The 22,518-nt window shown below is 41.8% G+C and overlaps 1 protein-coding gene across 11 annotated transcripts in view; it reads left to right on the top strand.

Moving 5' to 3' along the window:
• The window catches only part of LOC117757376 (ELKS/Rab6-interacting/CAST family member 1-like), a 113,038-nt gene that overhangs the window by 48,837 nt on the left and 41,683 nt on the right, over positions 1-22,518 (top strand). For all 11 annotated transcript variants that reach the window (XR_004613100.1, XR_004613101.1, XR_004613104.1 and 8 more), the window contains 3 exons: positions 8,651-8,786; positions 11,324-11,455; positions 16,894-17,054. Coding sequence is in view for 6 of the 11 variants with exons in the window: in XM_034578474.1 (XP_034434365.1) it covers positions 8,651-8,786; positions 11,324-11,455; positions 16,894-17,054 (429 nt within the window). In the remaining 5 variants the exon portion in view is untranslated. The remainder of the gene's footprint in view (positions 1-8,650; positions 8,787-11,323; positions 11,456-16,893; positions 17,055-22,518) is intronic.

The raw sequence follows: 22,518 nt of genomic DNA, 5'->3' as shown, positions 1-22,518 counted from the left end.
TGCGGCTGCTCTAGAGAAATCACTCCAGATTTTGTTAAGCGGCCGAGATGGCCTGGGATTCGGCTCAAGTTGTGGCGAACCATTTTTCATCTGTTCCACTCGTAGTTCACTATCTTTCCTGGCCTGTGTCCCCGTGTTTGACTCTCAAAGTTGTCATGACCTCAATTAGACCATTAACTTTTAGTGTGGGGGCTGAGAGGAACAGTCTGACATTTTGGGAAACATGCATATTAACATTCTTCTGGAGAATTTGAAGAAAACATTGACACCACTATCATATCTGTACGATAAATGGACTGTAAGAGATAGTTAGCTTAGCATAAGAACGTAATGGAAAAAGCCTGCCTTTTTCAGTCCAGGGCTATAAATGACTCCTTAGCAGCACCTCCAAAACTCATGAAATAACATCACATGTCCCACTGTCATCATCATCATTGCCAAGAAATATGCCAGCTGTGCTAACTGTTTCCCCTTACGTTTCAATCTTTTTGCTAAGCTAAGCTAACCGTCTCCAAGTGTAGCATCATATAGCTTCGTCCAAGGTTAAAAAACATCCATCTTTTTTTACTCTTATGAATCTATCGTCTGTACCATTGTATATAAAGATGGACAACGCGTCTCCATTTCCTCCCACTATGCAGCAATTAAGCCCAAATATTGCTGCATAGAAACGCCGCCATCTTGTGCCAATGACGCCACATCTTAAAATTCAGTCTATGGTCTTTACTCAGAAAGTGACTGTAATGAGATTTCAGCATGCAAAACCCCCGACGTCTGAATTCGGTCTTTTCTAACAGACATATTAAAGTCATATTGAAATATCTCTGACCAACACATTGTGATCAACCACATAATAACCACTTCATCCTTCTGTTTCCTGCATAAATCTGGTGGTCTGAGTGTTTCGTGTGTGATGGTCCCAGCAGTGCCAGCTCTTTCTTTGCTGGTTCTTTCTTTTTTTTTCAAATTCTAGAAACACTGATCCCCCTGCCGTCTTGTCAGCTTTATCACCGCTGTTGTTCGGGTGTTTTGTGATTCAACTCTAGAGGGGGATAGACACAAAAGAGAAAAAAAAGTTAGCATTGCCTTGCTGGTACATGACAAAAAAAACGTATCTTTCTTCTTCTATCCTTTTTTTTTTTCTCTCATCCTGTCTTTTTTTTCTCTGGCTGTATTGATCTTGAGCTAAGGAACTCCTCATCTACTGCCAAGCCGGTGACATCAAGGTTTCTGTAGCTTTTAAAAGGAATTGCATTGTTTCTTTTGTGTGTGTATGTGAGTGTGATCCCTTTGAGGTCCTGTGCGACTCAGAGCGCTGAGGTTGTGCGCGGATTTGTCAGCTAATGGGTGACAACAAGCAGACACACACACACACACGCACACGCAAGGTATCAGCGACCATGCACGTTTTTTTCTGTGTTCCACACACAAACACACTTTTAAGCAAGTGGGTGACAACAGTAGAGAAGACATGAGTACTGAGTTATCTTTTAAGATACCTGCTCACACACACACACACACACACACACACACACACACACACACACACACACACACACACACACACACACACACACACACACACACACACACACAGGCACACACAGGGAAAATGAAAAACATTTTTCTTCACAGTTTTGATTAGTCAAGTATTATTCTGCTTTGTAGTTTTGTCATATTAATATTTGCATTTTGTAGCTTCTCCTCATTGTTTGGGATCTTACAGAATACCTAATGAAAAGCAACCTTTTTTTTCCCTTGCATGTTTTTTTCAACCTTATTTAAACACAATATGTAGACAAGCAATAAATTAGTGACTTTTTGCTTTGGCATAAACTGAACTCAATGCCTATAAAAGATTGTTTTTATACCAAAGAAAGAAACATTCAAACCACCTAAAAATGTGGTCGGGGCGTTTGGATTGTTTATTTTTTTTATTGGTGAAGCAAGACAAAAACAAGAGAAGAAAGTAGTGCAACATTTATACTGCAAATGTACAGATAAGTGGGACAGAATAACTTTATTGTTACAGATGATATTTAAATTAACGGGAAGGGGAGAGAGACAGAGAGAGACAGCCAGAGAAGGAAGGAAGAGGAAAAAATAAGGAAATATATATTTGGGTGTTAGATTAATATGTTTTTAAAGATATGTTTTGAGCATTTTGCCTTTATTGATAGGACATTAAGCGTAAAATGGAGGGAGAGAGAGCAAAGAAGAACATGCAGCAAAGGGCGAGGTTGGAACAGAATCTCCGACCGCTGCAGGAGGACTCAAGCCTCAACCCCTGCTCTCTCTTACATGCTTATTACTCTTATTGAAACACTTTCACTTCAGTGTATGGTTAGGGAAGTGTGGATATATCCCTAACATGTGATTTATTTATTTTTTCACGAGAGCAGGAGCAATTAAAAAAGACATTTCATTCTCGTTGTTATGGTATTTAATGGGTCACAGGTGGAGAGGAAGTTAACTCCATCCATCAGTGAGGAAAGCACATAGTAGTGGGGAGGAGGGAGGTGTTTTTGTATTGTTTTGTTTTATTACACAGTAATACAGGGCTGTCCCCTTCCTGTGCTCACAGAGCGTTTGGATCATAACTCGCCCTCGATGCGTCTTGAGCTCTTTCACACCTGTGCTGGGAGCCGTCCCCTCGCGATCGGTTCAGCCAGGACGCCTGTTAATGGCAGGTATACGAGCGGGGCCTATGAGGAGTGTCAGTGTTTCACTCAGGGACTTTGTTGTCCTCCATGTTAAACAGAGACACTGCCAACATCAACTCCGGCTCCCTCTTCACATGCTTACACTGTTACTCTTATCGAAACACTCTCAGCTCAGTGAATGCTTCGTTCTCAAGTGTGGAAGTATCCCCTCAATGTGATTTATTTTCATAAGGACAGGAGCAATTGAAAACGACATTTCATTCTGTCTGCAGTTTTATCACAGTGTTTTTAAAGGCTAGCTTCGAGTATCCCACATCATGGCAGTTAGTACATATATACACACAAAGGCCCCGGCTGCCTTACCTCCTTATTTACCCCACAAATTCACTGGTCCACCCGAGGGATATCCCACTGCCATTCTGCAAATCTTAAATTATTATTATTATTATTATTTATTCATTCAATCCTCAAAAATGTCCTCCTTGTACTGTAAGTTTCTCTTCCGCATCCGACGTGAGAAAGACCATCTACAGTATCGTGCTTATGATCGTTTATTTTTTATGTTTCCTAGTTTTTACAGGCTTAGTAAGCCAAACCAATGTTTCCTGTATTTTTCAAAGGAAATACTGAATTCCGAACAGTTAAAGAAAATCCTTGATGTTAATGTTGGTTGAACTGTGTGCAGTAAACATACATGAGCCCCCAGAGCATTTCTGATCAAATATTTATACAGGGCTCCAAATGTAATATTAATATTACCTTAATGTGGCTCCCTGAATATCAGCAGCATGCTAATGAGGGAGGTTAAAATGTTGTTTTTTTATTTTGGAGAGCTTGATGTTTACTGAAGATTATAAAATGTGTGTATGTGTGTTTGTTTTCAGTTTTTTCTGGTGGTTGAGAGCAGGATTCACTATTTTACAACTTTAAGCTTTAATGAAGGTTATTCTATGTTTGTATATTTGTGTAGTTCATATAATAGTGTGTGCGTTTAGCATTAGAACGTATAGATATTATTGTGGTCCTGCTAAATTTGGGAATTTCAAAGTGCTGTCAACAAGTATGTTTGTGTTTGTCTATGGTAGCATGATTTATGATTTACAGTATGTGCCACAGTGTTTACATGAGTGTATTTCTGTAAATGGTGGGAAACGGATGCATGTTGTTGGTTTATGTGAAGGTGCACGCACAACTGTGTGTGTTTGTCTGTCTGTGTGTGTGTCTGTGCTTAAAAAATGTGTGTGTGGTCCAACCCAGAAATTTGATCTAATACAAAGCAGGTTGTGTTTGGTACAGTTCTCCCTCTTTCTATCTGTGTGTGTGCGTGTGCCTGTGTGCGTGTGCCTGTGTGCGTGCATCATATCACCACAGTTTAGCTTGTACCTTGTGTACGTGCATACTGTGTGTCAACGAGTGCATAGTTGTGTATGTGTGTGTGTACTGTGTATGCCTTTGTGTGTCTGTGTGAGTCTGTGCGCACATGGTGTGCTTGCGTGCATCATATCACCACAGTTTGAGTAAACGTCTTCCTGCTTGTTCGCTCATACTGCGTTTCAAAGACTGCATAATTAAGTAAATGTGCACTTTTTGATGTGTGTGTAGACGCGGTTTCACTGCACATTAGCGTGTTGTGTTTACAGCATTGTGGGCAGAGTGAAGGAACATTTCGCGTATTAAAACAACTTCAGCCGAGCCATCGAGTTCAAATCAAAACTGCAATTTTCCAAAATCTATATTCATGGTACATCTGGTGTGTTCATCAGGACAGAGAGGGGTGGAAATGGAAAGAAAGGACTGGCCTGACAAATGGTGTTCAGTACAGTACAGCAGAATCTGAACTCATTCAACAGTCACAGTTACATAACAATACAGAAATATAATTAATCTCGTACTTTATCAAACCCTGTGGGGAAATTCTCCTTTCTCAGGGGTTTTCCACAGGGAGGACGGAGATGAGGATGAAATAGAGAACAAGGAGATTCGGTAACTGCCTCATAATGAAGTTACTAGATGATAAGATCCATTTATTTAACCTAATGATGCATTTAATGTCATAGAATTGGAATCATGGTCATGTCATTGTCAGTATATTAATCTCTTCCACCTTGCCAGGATTATTACAAACATGATTTACATCATCTAAACGGAAGGAGGATATTCTGCCTTTTCTTGTTCTGTTTGATGATATAATGAATTTATTTTAGCGTGCTGATTTTTAACTTAAGTTAATTTTGAAATTGTGAATTGTTACATTTTATAGATGATTTCTGAATATAACAATCTGCATTTAACAATAGAATTGTATACATCGTTATTGGTTTGCGGTCTTAAACTCCAGCTCAAGCTGTTACTTTATGTGTTATCACATATGACGCGAGTGTCTCTACATGTTACATCCATGTAGAAGGACTAGAAACTTGTCACAAGCAAACACAGGGACAATATATATGCAGATGATAAAACCCCTATGGTAAAAAAAGTTAGGGAGGGATTGTTTGACCTCTGTTGCAGTCGCCTGTGATCCATGGTTTATCTTTTTTCCAGAGGAGGAGTGCGAGGGAAGGTAGAGTACGAGAGGTGGAAGTGACAAAAGAGGGAGAGGCAGACATCAGGGAGAGGAGGAAATGGTCCGTGGTCTGATGAAAATATTTTTATCCGAAGGGTAAAGGGTAATGTTGCATTTTGGCGAGGGTGTGGGTTTGGAGGAGACTGAGAGGAAAGAGGAGGAGAAAAACGATTTGTCCTCTGAGATTGGCTTGATGCAAATAAACGATTGCTATCACGCAAATGATTATAAAGCGGCGTCCGAGGAAAATGGAAAAATAAGTGCAGGGAAAGAGCGGGGTTGGTTTGGGAGAGCAAGGCGGAGAGAAGATGAAGAGGAAGTCGCTGTGGTCTGAGGCAGATGCGTGATAGTTACCCATGTAAGTGATACACATGAGGAGAGATACAGGCAAACAAGAGAGGGGTTGAGCAAAACAAGTGTTTAGTGTTAGAAAAGGGAAATAGGAAAGAGTGAGAGTGTAAGTGGGAACTGAGTGCTGAGTCAATAGGAAACATCGCAAACCAAATGTCCGTTCCACGTGCACATACATAGAGTAAATGTAGCATGAAGCAGGGGAAACCTCAGAGAGCTAACCAGATGGTTGGAGCTTCCTGGAAATCCTCCAATAGGAACATTCCTGCCTGTTTATGACCTGTTACACATGCACACAGGGCGTATAGCGCAAAATCGATCCCAAGTATTCAAATAGAAATCAGCACCCAACAGAGGATACCAAAAAAATATCCCCATAACGCATCTGACGTTATGCTTCACACGTATAAGCCGCACACAAAGACAACACAAGTGGAACCCACACTCACGCACGCCGATTGTTATTCTGCGAGTTTTGAACAGCCAGGTGCTGCAGAGCGTTTTTTTGGCCCCCGTCGTCAAATATCAGTTTTTCCTCCAGCTTCCCAAATTTCTCTGGACAGTTTGCAATCGGGCCCCCTGGACCTTTTAGCAAACACATCGAGGATTTTATGTTTCCATCGTCTGCCAATATCATTTCTCAACTTCCCTGGCAGTCATACTGATGTAAAAGAAATTTGATGGATGACCTCCATTATTTTTAGCTTAGTTTAGCAGGTAGTTGAAGGCGTAGGAAGACGGGAACAATACAAGAAAGGGATGTGATTAAATATACTCTAGAATATGAATATGACTGTTAATAAATAAACTGTATTTATTTGATTTATTTGGATCCCCACCAACTTTTTATAGGTTTTTTTCCTGACCCATCCAGCAGCCCAGCTAACGAACAGACAAACAAAGTTACAAAGAGAAAACGTAGTCTCTCTGGTGGAGGTTAGATGTGACACAGCATACCTGTGAGATTGCATGATTTCAAATAGAGTCGAGCTCAGCGTTTTGTGACGTGGACTCAAAGGTCAAATGTCACGTGACGACGAGAACCCGTTTCCACCTTTGAAAACAAAATTTGCAGCGTACGGCTCGTAAAAGTGATTTCCCGTGAGTGCACATACTTTGCTGCTGGTGCGAGATGGAGCTCGCCGTGGATTCCCATCACTGGAGGTCGGTCACTGGCAGCTGCAGCAGTGGATGTGGAGAAAATAGATAATCTACGAGTCTATAAAAGAAAGTTATGATAGCAGGAACACACATGCGTAAATATTTTCACAGTGCCGGCAGACATACTGTACACAGATTTAAAAAAAATGCAAACATACAAAAGACTCGAGGACACATGCAGCACGCAGAAAGAATGACTTTTATTGAGTTTGATAAATTTCTTATGCCTTAGCCTGTTGTTTACTTTTGTCTCACAAGTGTCTTTGTTGTGTGTGTGTGTGTGTGTGTGTGTGTGTGTGTGTGTGTGTGTGTGTGTGTGTGTGTGTGTGTGTGTGTGTGTGTGTGTGTGTGTGTGTGTGTGTGTGTGTGTGTGTGTGTGTGTGTGTGTGTGTGTGTGTGCTCTTACACATCCATCCTTTCTGTTTGACTTATCTTTGACTTGTGTCGTGATTCAGTAGACTTTGTTAAACCTTACTGGCATTAGTTTGGCTTAGTCCCCATGTGTGTGTGTCTCTGTGTGTGTGTGTGTATGTGTAAGGTATGAGAGATCCTGATCAAGTCAAGCTGGTGTGATAGCTGATACTGTAGGTCTGTGACAGAGCCACAATGGCTTCCAGACAGCTTAAACAGGGATTAAACCCTTTCTCCGTTCCCAAACCCTGCGGCTCCCATGAAGAATACCTCTCTCTCTTCCTCCCTCGTTTTTTCCTGCGCGCTCTCTCTCCTTCATTCCCCAGACGATGATTTAGACTCCGCTTCCCGACACCCAGTAATCCCCCTCTGAAAAGATCCCCATGCTTCCTGCTGTGGAGAAATCTCAGATGTCATCTCGTCATTGATTCATAGCTTTTCATTGAATTCAGTCACTGATCTTTACATTATATTGGCCCCAAGGGATTTTTATATCTGCACTGTATTGTACAGAACAGTTAATCCCTGTGTCTTTTATTCTTTGCGGCACAAGCAGGTACTGTGTCCTGAATGTGTTGTGAATGTGACGGTTTGACTCGATATATTAAATGTCAGCCGGCAGCATTGTAGATCCCAGTGATTTCAGTTTAGCTGGTATTGCTGTTTGTTTGTGTGCATACATGTGGCGTCTTTGTGGCAGATTCATGTCAATGCTGTGACAGAATAAAACTGGTAACATTTTCTGCGTTTTCTAATTTGTTTTTTTAGGATTTTGTTGGATCTGTTCTTCATGTATTGTCTGCAAGGGACAAGTGGACATTGCCAGTAATATCCCATTCTTCTATTTGGGTTATTCAGACTCATCCAAAGAATTTCTCCATTATTTTCCTGATATTAATTGACAGGAATGTATGACATAGAGTAATGATTTGCAGCAAATGTTCTCGTTGGACATAACTCAGGGACTAACACATTCATCATCTTGGATGTTAAGTCTACTTTAATTAACTAAGTCCATGGTCCAAGTCCATGTGTTAAATTCAGCGTAGCCTCCACTTTTAGATTGATTCTTCTTCTTTTCTATGTTGCACTGAACCATTACACTAGATAGACATTACTATGTTCTGGACCTTTGCTTGAGGAAATCTTCTCTATCTGGACCTCTCTGAATTTGAATTGAATACCCATGCTCTAAGATGTGTAGGTTTAAAATGTATATAATATTATCTTGTTGGATTTTTTTTTTTATTTATCCATTTGTGATTTTTTTATTTTAATTTATTTGATGTCTTATTGAAGATGCCACTTATCCAAGATCACTACCAGTTAATGCTTGCATATCTAAAGCTGCTCCTCACACTTACAGCTCAGTGTGCAGTCATCCTCCTCCTCCTCCGTCTTCTGTTGACATCTGTGTACAGTGAGTGTCATCTGTATCTGTTGCTTTATTGACTTCAACTATTGATTTTTTGTTTTGTGTGTGCTTGTGTGTTTGCAGGCAGATGAAGGACCAGTCTAAAAAGGCGGCCAACCTGAGGCACAAGGAGCAGCAGGAGAAAAGCAAGAACGCCCAGCTGATGGAGGAGGCCAAGAAGAGAGAGGACAATCTAAATGAAAGCTCCCAGCAGATACAGGTAGGAAAGAGGGAGGACGAGGAGGGAAGGAACTGTAAGAGGGTAAAGCGAGAGAGTGAAGAAAGTGAGAAAGGAAAAAGTTTCTCTCCTCCTCCTCTATGTCCTACCTTGAATATTGTCTGCTATCACAACAATGCTTCATCGTAATGTGACAGTTATGACAGGGAGCAGCCTGAGGCAATGTCAAACACACTCACACATACACACACACGTGCGCGCGTGATGCAGCTCTCGCTCAGGGAGTGTGAGAGGGGGTAACTGAGGAGGATGACTGACAGGGCGAGCAGATGGAAGATGGAGAGGCAAAGGGGGAGAAGAGGTTGATAAAATGAGAGGAGAGGTGATTAGAGGGGAAAGAAGACAACCACGAACAATGAAATGAATGCTGCGGGTTTTTAACGCTTCCTGTGATGCGAGAGCATCTCCTCATTTTCTGCTGTGGCGTCAAGTGACCACGAGATGAGCAGCCATGTGTCGGGTGATGATAATGGCTGTGGTTTTCTTCATATTTCCTCATATTTCCTCCATTTCACCTAAACTTTCCCTAACTTCCTCTTTTCCTTTTTTCCCCTCTTCCATCCTCCTCTTCGCCCTGCCTCTCCTCTTCCAGTAATCGTTAACCTCATTGGTCTCTCTGATTAGAGGCAGATGAAAACACTCTTTCTGTGCATGCACGCAAATCAGCGTACGCTCCCTGTGGCGATGAGTGATCCTCGGCTTAAGCAGTTTGGAAGTTGTCATTCGTGCATATGTGTGTGGTTAGGTGATGAGCTGATAGCTATGTGAGTCACTCAGACTTATGAGACCGCAGCGGTCACAACCATAACTAGTGTGTTTAACCAGCACTGAGAACAGTAAATGGAATGCAAGTGAGAATTTAACTCCAAACAATGAGAATATTTAATTCAATTAAGATCTGTCTGCGTTGCTGCATAGTCAGACACCAAGTAATGTTGGATCCGGATGCGGATTCACAGCACATGTGTTGGAGATGTTCTGGAGGTTTGTTCACGGCCATTGTAATGTCTCATCCTCTGGGTCCCACCCTGTCTCCACCAGTTAGCCATTCGACTGTAACCAGGGAAGTTGCCTGGCAAGAAGAAGAAATAGCTCTATTTTTATAGGGCATTGGTGGGAAGTTCATTCGTTTTACTTGATTGGGAATTCTTGAGTCCTCGGAGGCAGATGGAAATCAGATCGTGTGATTTGTGAGTCTTTTTGCAGCTTGTTCCAGTCGCAGGAAGCAGCACATCGGAATGAGGAGTGTCCAAGGTTTTGACTCTGGGGATGTCTTAGGCGAGATGTGACAGGGAAAGCTGCTTTTGAGGGAAACTTAGGACACACACTGTCAGATGTGGTGGATGTCAGATCAAGAATGGTTTTGTACAACGTAGGAGTACACCTTGTGAATTTTTGGGCCTAATCTACGCTTCAATCCCCAGAAGCATCCCCAAAATAACTTTTGGACCCCAAATAAATGAAGAAACCTTTTGAAAACGAAGGGGAGAAAACTCTTATAGAAAACTGAGCATAGCGCTCGTTCAGGCAGGTCACAAAGTCAAGCTCAGCCACAATCCAGTATACGGGCACTGTGAGTAGCAGATCTCTATGCCGGCCTAATGGCCCAGCTGATCCCCTCCTAAGCTTAAAATTGTCCTAGCTCATATTGTGCACTTTATTTAAGATGCTTTAGCTGCCTGCCCTTTTTCCTGCTTCCACTGAAAAAGCCACTTTGCAACCCACCTCCACCCCAGCACCTTCCTTTCATACTGAATTTGACCCAATCACTGTCATGTGTTGTCATTGATGATGGCTCTGTTCTGTGCCCGGGTCTTTTAGCTGCTGCTCTCCCAACCTTAGGCGGGGAGGTCCCAGAACAGAGCCACGCTGCCAAATATACGTTATTGCAATTAGTGAAATCAAATACATTTTCACAAAAGTGGTCATCACTGAATTAGAGATGTTGTATGTTCCAAGTATCTAGAGCTCAAAGTAACTGTAAGTGTCAGAAAATGGTGAAAAACTGTAATCACAATTGACCAGAGTCAGAGAGTTTGTTTTATCAAAGCAAACAGTCCAAAAATAATCAATTTGCAATGATTTAAAACACACAAATACTGACATTCGAGGCTGGAATTGATTCACGTTTTGCGTTGTTAAGTCACGTTAGCCATTGTAGGGGTGCACGTCCATCACTTGGGTCCAGACTAAAATAGCTCAACCATTTTTGGCCATTTTTGTAAAATCTTTTATTGTCATTCATGGTCTTTGACTTCCCCTGAGCCCCTGACTTTTCTTCTAGCATCACCATGAGGTTCACATCTGTGGTTTGGAGTGAATTGTCTCCGTAACCTTTGGGAGGATTTGCAGATGTTCTTCTCAGGATGAATACTTTGTCCGTGACCAAATGCCCCCAAAACTATTGAAATTCCCTTCACCATTCGTTTTTTTTATTGACTCCTTCCTGAATAAATGCTGCATTAATTGACTCTAAAACTATCTATACTGTCTTGTCGTTGCACGCTTTCTCTCTGTAGGACTCCCTCCGTCATAAAGAGGACCGCATCGAAGAGTTGGAGGAGGCGCTGAGGGAAAGCGTTCAGATCACAACAGAGCGGGAGGTGGTGCTCGCCCAGGAGGAGGAAGCACGCGTACACTCTGAGAAACAGGTACTCTCTCACGCCATAGCTAATAAACACACAAACACCCGCATTGTCTACGATTCCTTTTCCCTAACCAATAAATGTGTGAACCAAATCTTTCCTTTAACTCAACCCCTGTCAGCTACTTTTTTTTTATTCACGTAGTCACAAGCGTCCTCATTTCTGTCTTTTGGGGACATTTGGACAGACAAACAAGAAAACGCCAGACAAATATCTTAATGGCAAAATAAAAAGCCTTTTTGACATAGCTAAACAACGCCATGCCAAAAGTGGCTAATGGTGGCGGCGACACACATGCCCCGTGCCAACTGAGCTCATTCAGGTGTGGCTCTGGATGTGTGTTTGCCCAGTCACTCCTCATTTGGAGGAGAGGTAAACACGTCCCTATTTAAAGAACAGCTTGTGTTTTGTCCTCCTCGGCCGGCGACGCACAAACGTTTTTTCCTCAAACCGGGCGCGAGCCGACCACTCCAATTTGTAATCTATTGCATCTATATTGAGACAGTAGGAAAGCTCCAAAACGGGATTTGGAAGGGAAGGGGTCAGTGGATTCAACCTCAGACCAGTGGGAGTGTGTGCGTGTGTGTGTGTGTGTCGTTCTCCTGGGCACCAATGACTTAACAAGGCCATAGAGATGGGAAATGTTCCTCAGAGCCAGGATGGGTTTTGACAAGTGGGGAAAAAACAGCGTGGGCTGTAAGGATGAAAACTGCCCTGAGAAAACATGGCCCGCTGTAGCTCTTGGCACCCCGGCTGGACTCCATTGTTATTACTGCCTCTAAATGTTGGCCGTCCTCACTGGCCTTTACTTACCAGACCTCTTCTGGACAGACACGGAGAGACAGGCATGCAAACAGATGTTTTACTTTGGAGGTATTTCGCTGACGCCTTCATTCATGGTAAATGTTAATGAGCGCCACAGCAGACGTAAGTTCCAGGTAGGGTTAGGAGCAAAGAGACGTGGCGGATGTATGAAAGAGACGTGGCGGATGGGCGGAGCCAGACACGTGGCACATGCACTAAAGGTGAAACGAGGCTTACACGACAAATTTAGCTTCTTTCTGCTCCGTGTGCGAAAAGGCACGTCCAAAAACCACAGAGCTTTATTTCAAATTCTTGTCAAGATCCTGAGGTTTTCAGAGTTGCTAAGTACTACAGACAAACACGGTTAAAATGATGCACGTAACAGGTCCGATTTTCCTTTTGATGCAATGATGCAACCGAAAAGAAATAGCATATTGGACTTGGATATTTGAATTCATGCAGCTTTGATGAAGGGTTTGAGCAAGCACGGGAAGCAAATTTGTATGTAGTACCGATCAGTGCTTTAGAGAACACTTTTATTTGATTCGATTTCATTAGATTTCATGTTGTTTCACGTCACGATCACTTTTTTAAAACATTTTTTAAATCTACATGTAGCTAGTTTCCACCATTTGAACTTTTCTAGGAGCTCAGGGACCTTTTCAGGAACTTACCTACATGTTTTAAAGCAAAGTCTAAAATTAGGCCCTTGGCTTTTGTTTCTGTTGTGTTCTTTGGTTTAGGAACCATTGGAGTAAAACACAAACCTTGTGGCTGTGCACAGCTTCTGGAGCAAGTGCTATTAACAGTAGGACGAGGGATGGACATTTCTTGTGAGATTAGAAAACAGATTTAAATTAAACAGCCATAAACAAGTAACGAAAGAAAGAGATGGAGGTTGTGGCTATTTAGAAAACAAAGTGGACGCATGAGAAATACATTTCAAGCCTTTTTTATCACAGTTAAAATAATGAACACTGAGTATATCATCACAGTTTTGGCGATACGCTCTCTGGAGTATTAATTTCCCCTTTCTACCTTTTGTATTTAATTAATTGTACAGTACATACTGTATATCAGTATTACACCAGGAGTAAATATACAATAAAAACACAGTTCTCTCTGTTTTGTTGTTCTTTTAATTGCCGTCTTTTTATTGGAGACTAATCTGCCTCGCACTTGCGGCTCTTCGCGATCAAGCAAAAATACACAGAGGCCACTTTTATCTTCCTGTGTCTCCATAGTTCCTGGAACAATTTAATCAAAATGTTTCATACAGTAGTAACCTATGGTGTGATTTTAACGTCCCAAAACAAAGATATATCGGAGCCTTAAACCTCGAAGATTGTGAAGTGAGGGAAAGATGAAAAAGTCACTTCCAACATGTTTATCCTCCTGAAGCGGACTGCGGTTTAATTTGTTTAGAGCCATTTGTGCCAAGCTATCACTTTTAATTTATCAGTGCTGTATAGAAATACTTGAAAAAGCCAGAAGTGGCAGCTTTAATTAGACAGAATCGAGGCCATTTAGGCCAGGACAGGGTGCTGGAGAGCGTCCTCCTACTCAAATGCTTGAGTGAAGGAGGAAGGAGCTGGAACGTCAGCGTGCGGTGAACGAGTGGAGATGGCAGCCAAGCTCTCACCCAACATCAACAACGCTAACTCAGCCTTTCAGCGCACACACACACACGCACATACATGTGTGTGCGCCCAACACTCGCAGACAGGATAGTAATACACAAGACAGTGGTCCACATACATACATTTCTCCAGACGCGCAAACATGGCGGAAAGAAGTGCTAACTGCTGTTTAAACAGTGCATGGACTGGGCACAACATGGCATTCAGCAGGCGCCAGATGGACACGGCTCTCTAACGGGAAAGGTGTCTCGGTATACACAAGTCAAATTATAAATAAATATTTTTGTGGCCCTGTTTTACGACCACGTCACTGCAATTAACGTTTCACATAATGATTCATAAAATGATGACAGAGGGAGAGACAATTTCCGACCTTAATGAGGACGGCCTGTGTAAAAGAACACACGTTGCTTTTTATAGCGTTTGCACACACACACACACACACACACACACACACATGCGAATGCAACCAGGCCAAGCACACAAGCCACACAACATTAATATGCAGCCATTTATTGACTGCTCTTGTGTGTGTGTGTGCGTGCGTGTGTGTTTGTTCCATGGACAGCAAAAATTGTTGACCACATGAAATTATATTCGACCTATTCTGCTCGCCATGAGTCACTAGTGTACATGTGATCAAAAAAGGTGTGTGTGTGTGTGTGTGTGTGTGTGTGTGTGTGTGTGAGACCAAGTAGTGAGTCAACAGTGACACACTCCATCTGTCTTCTGCTCTCCAGCTTTCCGTCTTTTATTAACCACATAATTTTAATTGTTGAACCCGGTGCACTTTCTTCTTCTTTAATTTCTTTCACTCAGAATACGTTTGAAGTCGCTCTTACACACAAACACACACTTGTTCAGAAGACTGAAGGGGTTGCTGTCCTCCTCTCCTCCTCTCCTCCTCCTCTCCTTCTTTTCCAGCCGGGCCTCGTCACTCCTCACCCCTCCCTGCATCCCTCCATCCCTCAGTCTCTACATCTCTGATGTCGGCCAAAGGCTTTTCTCTCCTATGTCTCCCTTTCTCTTTCCTTTAGGTTCCTGTCATCTGTTCCCTCTTTTCCCCCCTAACCTCCCCTCCTCTTTGTGTCTCGTCTGAATTGCAGTTTTAACACTGCTTGTGTTGCTCAGTGCTACTTACTGCAGTGTCTGCACTTTCTTTCATCTGACTATTTGTCTCTGTCTTCCTCCTTTGCTGTACGGCTTGTTTTTTCACTTGAGCATTTCTTACAACTTTTCTCTTTTTCTCTGCTTCTCCTCCCTGTACATATCTCTCTTATCTCCTCTTCACCTTTATTTGTGCCCTCTACATTCTTCATACTTCCATACTTTTCTCCATCCATCCTGCTTCTTTTTCTTTCTCTTACCCCCTTATATCCCTCTTTTGTTCTTTCCCCTTTTCTGTACTCTTTTTTTCTCTTCTTCCTTCCTTTCTTCTGTCTCACATCCATTTTGGACCCCCCCTCACTGTCAACACCCCCTTCCCTTGCTCTCTTTTCTCCTGTCTTTCTCTCTCTCTGCTTTTTTGTACGCAGCTGTCTCACATTCCACTTCATGAGTTCACCACGGCCGGCTTTAGGTGGTCAAAGGTAACAAACAAACATCCCAAATGGCACTTGCCCACATTTTACCACATTTCTATATGTTCACCATTCATTCTTCACTTTTCATTCCACTCTGTCACATTTTTATTTTACTGAATGATATAAAAACTTCTGCAATGGCTTTTTACCTTCACCAAGGAGGCTATGTTTGTTGGACTATATTTTGCAGGATTACACACAAACTGGTGGAGGGATGGGGTCTGGGAAGAACATGTTAAATTTTGGTGAAGATGCAGATTAAGGGGCGGATTCAGGAATAGTTTTTTTCTCCTTATCAACATATTCGTAATTTTTTCTGGGAATAATGTGCAGATCTTGATTTACCACTGTTTAGGACTGTGTTTTTTTGGGTCGAAATTGGTGAATATGTTAAAAACAATTATCACAATGTTAAAGAAAGTGAGAAAAAAAATCAAATCTGCATGTAAAAAAACACATTTAAGTAGTTTTTGTACAATCCTGCTAATGAACAACAGAAATCACAACCTCCTTGGTGAAGATAATAAGTCTGTTCTATCCTTATTAAAGGCCTGTGGAGATACAGTAAAAAAAATAGCTCAAAGAATCACCTTTAGGTCCAAATGTTCGTGGTGCACTAAAGTCAGAAGTTAAAAAATGTAACCTCTCAGTGGAATCTTCTGGAACCACCTGGAGATCATGATGGGAAATACAGGACGACAGAATCTCAATGATGTCTAAAGAGCCAACATCCAGTTCATTCAAGGAAAGTCTATTGGCCACTTTGGAATTGGTGGGGATGAATTCTGACAGCATGGGAAAGCAGAAGTCTTGGAAAAAGGATTAAAATGGAAGGAAAAATAGTAAAAATCCATGAACATTGAGAAAGATCTTCCACCTTGAATTAAAGGCCTGGCCTCATTTTTTTTATTATTCAACAGGGAACTCTTTATTTTGTCCTTGTCCCAGTTTCTTTGTGAACAGCTGCTTTCAGATTCAGCTTCTGTTCAGAGTTTTTACTTTTTGTTTCTGCTGATACCATCTGTTTTTTTGGAGCAATTAAAACAAATGTTTCCTTTTTAAATAGTTTAAATCCTTTTCGGTTGTCTTTGGGTTTGATGTTTTTGATCTTCTTTCTTTCTGCTTCAGCACCACAGATTCAAAGTGTGCGTGTGTGTGTGTGTGTGTGTGTTTAAATAACATGCTGAAAGAGGGACATTGATGAGAGAAAACAAGGAAAAAAATGAAATGTTTGATGATTTACGATGAAGCATTTCATGTAAAAACATTTCAAAGCACACACATACACACACACACACACACACACACACACACACACACACACACACACACACACAAACAATAAATATACATTAAGGCTGACGATATATAAAAGTGGAAGACATGAGAAAGTAACGTGTTCTAATGTGTGTGTCAGGTGGAGGACCTGCTGGTTGCCATGGAGAGGGTGAAACAGGAACTGGACGTGATGAAGGCCAAGCTGTCATCGACTCAACTCTCACTGGCCGAGAAGGAAGGTCACCTGACCGCCCTGCGGGCCGAGAGGCGGAAGCACCTGGAGGAGGTTCTAGAGATGAAGTAAGAACAGAGAAACACACATTTCAATGCTTTTATTTTAAACCAGCTGAACAGCAACTTCCAATTATCCCAAAAGGGTTTTCTCTCTGGCTCCTACATTCATTTAAATGTCCCATTTTAGGAATAGACATTTTCTCACTCAATCATTCTGAATTCCAGATAATTTTAATCGCCTAATGTGGTACTGATGAGCTAAAAGATTGAGTATAATGTTATTTATGAAAGTTATATTAAAGTATAACTCAACTTCAGCTCATCATTCCTCATTTTAATGCAGGCGACAGGCTGATCTTCTGATATTCCCCCTGTAAAATGACACAAAGCCTAAAATTACTACTTCATTCTTGTAAAATTACGACTTTATTCTCGAAATCTCCAATTTTGCTTCTTCAACATGGCCCTAATAGTCCTCTAGTGTTTCACTGGCTGTTCTCGCCTCTTGGTTTATGTACATTAACATTTCCAACCAGTTATCATCTCTCAAAGTCAGGCTTGACCTTTCACACTTTCCCTCAAATTAGCAACTCTTATGATATCTCCAGTAGTTTCCCTTGTCGCCTCAGTGTTCCCGGAAGGTCCTCAGTGCTCGTGATGATCTTCACCCCACACCTCATCAACTCTCCTCTCGATCCTCCTCTCTTCCCTTTCTTCTTTTATCTCCTCTCTCTTTCTCTCTGCACTTTTAAAGTCATAGACGTAAGTAGCGTGCTAATGCAATAACCATGTTCCCGCTGTACAGCTCTTCAAATGATTGATTACTTGCACAGACACACCGCACACACTCATGCACACACACAGAGTACATCAGTGTAAAAATTTAATGCAATTTTAATAGATGGGTTTGCGTTTTTTAAGTGCAGCTAAACAGGGTCCAGCAGTCCAGTGATTCTCCGTATTTTCTGCTGTTTTACATCCTCGCAGAGACCTTACAATGTGGTGTAATTTAGTGGAACGAATCGAAAAAGTCGAAGCCAAGAAGAATGTCCGTGTTAGCATGTCCTGCCTGTTTAAACACGCCGTGGGACATCATGGCATCATGGGAAAATGAGGGTATGCCCTGTGATTTAGGTTTCCTGCGCTGTTTCCTTGACATTTTCTAGCAACATTGAATTTCTTTGCATCAAGAGAGAGATATAAAGTGTGTTTGTTACGTGTGTGTGTGTGTGTGTGTGTGTGTGTGTGTGTGTGTGTGTGTGTGTGTGTGTGTGTGTGTGTGTGTGTGTGTGTGTGTGTGTGTGTGTGTGTGTGTGTTTTTGTCCAGCCGCATGTCCATTCACAGCCCAGGTGAGCAAGTTATTGGCCATTTTATCACCGTAGTAACAACCCGTGCGATTATTACAGGCATCAGCGCTTCAGAATGCGTGGCCTTGTTTCCATGGTTGAATTTGTGTGTGTGCGTGTGTGTGTATCACATGCGCACACACAGATACACAAATACACAGATAGACGTGTGCTTGATTGTCTTATTAGTGTCAAGACATGTCCACGGTTCGTTTTCCGACGATATTGCCTCCATGATGAATATTTATACAGGAACACGGGCGAATTACACGTATACACACACACACACACACACACACACACACACACACACACACACACACACACACACACACACACACACACACACACACACAGAGACCACATGCATGATTAGATTTATCAGTCTCCAGCGGGCAGTGCAATCTGTGCTATCATTTAACTTCTCTGTCCCTGCGGCACACTGACTGTATATACTCTGAACTCTGACTGTGTTTCCACTGGATCATACAGAGATCCAGATGTTTACTCCGCTGCCTGTCTCTGGTGTTTCTGCAGCAGCTGCACACACTGCTCTGCCCTCTTATGTGACAGATACTGTACGTGTGACTTATGCATATATTCATCGTGTGATTGCAAATACATTCTCTCTTGCATATATAAGGTTTCCATCTTTGCCCTTCTCATCCTTTTTTCATCCAAACTTGTATTTCCTTAACTGTAAAGCACTTTGGCTCAACTCCTGTTGTTTTTAATGTGCTATATAAATAAGCTTGACTTGACATAACCTCACTTGTGTTTTTACCCAATAGAACTAAAGCAAAAGTTAACTTTTAGTCGTATTCACCGCCGTGCGTCATATTCTGGATGGTTAGATTCATTTGTGTCCTTATTGGGGCCAATTTATTGACGTACGAAATAGTACATCTGTAGACTGGTAGATTAAGAGGTACAAAAAGTTTCCTTTCCTTCACTTTAAATCCTAAACTCTCTGGCAGCAGGCCTTGTAGAAAAGTTTGTTTCTCTTTTTCCCTCTTCTGAGCTCATACTTATGTTTTTAGGATATCAATTATTTACTGTTGGTATGCTTGTCTGCGTTGGCCAGCACTTTTCTCTTCACTTGTGTTTTTTTTGCTACCAAAGCTACTATTTTCCTCTGTTTCCGCTCGTGTCGTCTGTGGTTTTCTGATTAATAGCAACTCACCCAAAAACACAGAGGGAATTCCTCTTTGAAATGCTCCGCTTGAATCCCCCTGCAGACGAATTGTCACATTCATATGTGATAATTTAACAACTTACTGGAAAAAAGCACAGCGCTCTCCAGCTCTCCAGCTCTGCCTTTGCATAATACATGATATTTTTCAGGCCACAGTAGGATATTCCTCTCACATATCTGGGATGCAGTCTATTTTCTTCTCAGCTAACCCTCAGTGAGAAGTTTAGATGTTTCAGGTAGCTGCTGGTTGTCTCGCTGTGAGTAATGTGCATGACGCCACCGTTCATATTTTTCACAAGACATTAGGGTTTGGTCAGCGAAGACGTCATTTCTCTCTGGCTTTCTCCCACATGTAAAACATGAGATGTTTAAGGTGGCTGTGTCCTGTGTGTCCATATATCTCAGTGTAATGCACATGAAACTGTCTCCGTGCACGCAGGCGGCCGTTACTCTTCGGGGTTTGATGTCTGATTTGCTGCCCAGTTTTACATTGGTGTAAGGTTTAATGTTACTGTAAGACATGATATATGATACGGCATGTTTCCGAGGTTTCTGGAACAGACATAGAATATATTAACACACACTCCCATGCAGAAATATTCCAAGTACAGCTGCAAGAGCGCACATACTGACATTCTGTCTCGTTTTCTCTTCTTCGCTTGTTTCCTCCCTTTCCCTGTCTTATTGCCACACACACACACACACACACACACACACACACACACACACACACACACACACACACACACACACACACACACACACACACACACACACACACACACACACAAGCGCACACACACACACAAGCACACTGTAAGGTGTTCCTTCCTCAAATACTCGTTCAACCTTCGTTTCTTGTGTGTTTTTATGTTTGTCCAACAACACACAATAATATATTTAAAATGCTGGTATACACACATCCACAAACATGCAAATACACACTAATAACATCTAAGTAGAGACGCACTATAAACACTCTAATCCAGTGAAAATACACAGACAGAACTACACACAGATACACACATCTGCCCTGCAGGGCTCCAACATGCGACTTTTCCCACTGATAAATCATCTGCAGCGACCCCTCAAACATGCACGCACCCTCATAAAGCACACAGACATATTTTCTTTGTGATATACATTAAATACGGACATGCTAGTTCTCTTCCCAGCCCCGTGTGTGCACATGTGTCGTCATGTGTTTGGAGAGTTTAGGGTAAGCAGGTGTCTGTGCGGAGGAATGTGCTGACAGTGTGTGTGTGTAACAGTGGGGTGTCAGGTCTGAAATCCCAATCTGGATGAATTAAGGCCCATTTTATTCTCCGCTGTCCCGCTCTGCTGACGTCCGACACACATCTACACCTCGCCGCACCGCTCCCGCTCTTTCTCTCTCGTCTTTCTTTTCATGTCAGTTTCACACGCAGACACGTTTACTGTACGTCTCTGGTACGGTTACGGGCAGGTCTGGTTTTTTGAGCTGTAACATTCAATGCAGCGCTTGTCCGACGAGACTTGATTAATGTAAAACATACGCACAGAAGATTTAGTTTGGCTTTGAAAGGATTTCAAGAGGAGACAATAATCTTCTAAAACGTGTTTTTTTAGGACACAGACGAGACAAGTCGTTTCTGTTTTATTTGTACAGTTTAAGATCAGAAGGTCTCTACTTATACCTTTGATTTGGATGAGGGAGAATCCATCCAAAAGAAACATGGCTGTAAGTTAGGTTGTAATGAAAAGAACATTTCAGATATAAGTAGTTTTTGCCATGATGACAGTTGCTTACACTTACCTCACTGAGCGTGATTAGAACACATCCTTTCAGCTTGGAAATTCCAACACTGCAAGCAAGTAAACACTCAACTGATATGAAGCAGTTTAACTCTCACATGATTGATTATAAATTTTGCAAACACGAGATGGAATTTGAAGAAACGTTTGCAGTTTGAAACTTTGTCTTGCAGCTCTGCCTGAGAAACTTGGTTCAAGGCGAAATGACCCAAACAGACGTGGAGCACATTTTGATCAGAACTTGATTTGTGGAGGTTGTAAACTGGGTTTACAACAATAGTTGTGCTTTTGATGATTTTATATATGAAATGTGCTGATTTATTATAGCAAATGTGACAGTGACAGTTTTATTAGAATTTACTGAAGTCATTTTCCAGTGTTGAAAGAAGTACGTTTGCATTTCCAGGGAAGGAATATCATGGGAAGTTCATGTTTTACTTATCCGAACACAAAATCGTTTGTGTAAATTAATTTAAAAAGAGATGGATTTCAAAATAGTCTATTAAATTAGTTGGATATCGCTTACAATTTGGATTGGATATCTGAACAGACTCCGAGAGGACAAAGAAGTGGATGAGGAGAGAAAGGAGAGCACACAGTGGACCAAACAAAGAGAAGAAACGCGCGCAAAGAGGTCAGGGCAAGAGTTATAAATTTCTTTTTTGGGGGGAGGGAGACAGTAGGAGGATAATAAAATGAAAGAAAAGAAGCAGAAATGCTTTTTTGGCCGAGGGAAAAGGAGGGAAAGCAAAGAGGAGAAAGACAGCTGTCCAACAACAACTCAGGCGAGCCAACAAAACTGCGTGATATCCCGAAGAAATTATATTACCTCCATCTCTGTCTCCCTCGCTCCTTCCGTTCATCCATCAATCTTTCAGGCTGCAGTGTATATTGAATATATTACCACTTATCTCACGCAACGTCCTTCCTCGCCTTTGGCACAAAACTGTCGACTTAATTTCCTGCGTTTTAACCAGACAAAAAAGTTATATCTTAAATCTTAAAATCGGAATGAATCAGTTTGTTTGTGAGGTTGTTATGTTGTTAATGATGCTTTAAATACACAGAAGAATCCCAATGAAAAGTCCCTGTTGGGCAGAAACAGGGGCGTGGAGGCACTTGATGATTTTTTGGTACGAGGCAAATGGTCAAGGCCTCGAGCAACAGGCCACAAAGTGAGTCACATTACTTTTG

The sequence above is a fragment of the Hippoglossus hippoglossus genome, chromosome 23 (genome assembly GCF_009819705.1).
Source record: "Hippoglossus hippoglossus isolate fHipHip1 chromosome 23, fHipHip1.pri, whole genome shotgun sequence".
NCBI lineage: Eukaryota > Metazoa > Chordata > Actinopteri > Pleuronectiformes > Pleuronectidae > Hippoglossus > Hippoglossus hippoglossus.
Note: the sequence above shows the minus strand (reverse complement) of the source record. Positions and strands in the feature narration are given on the sequence as shown.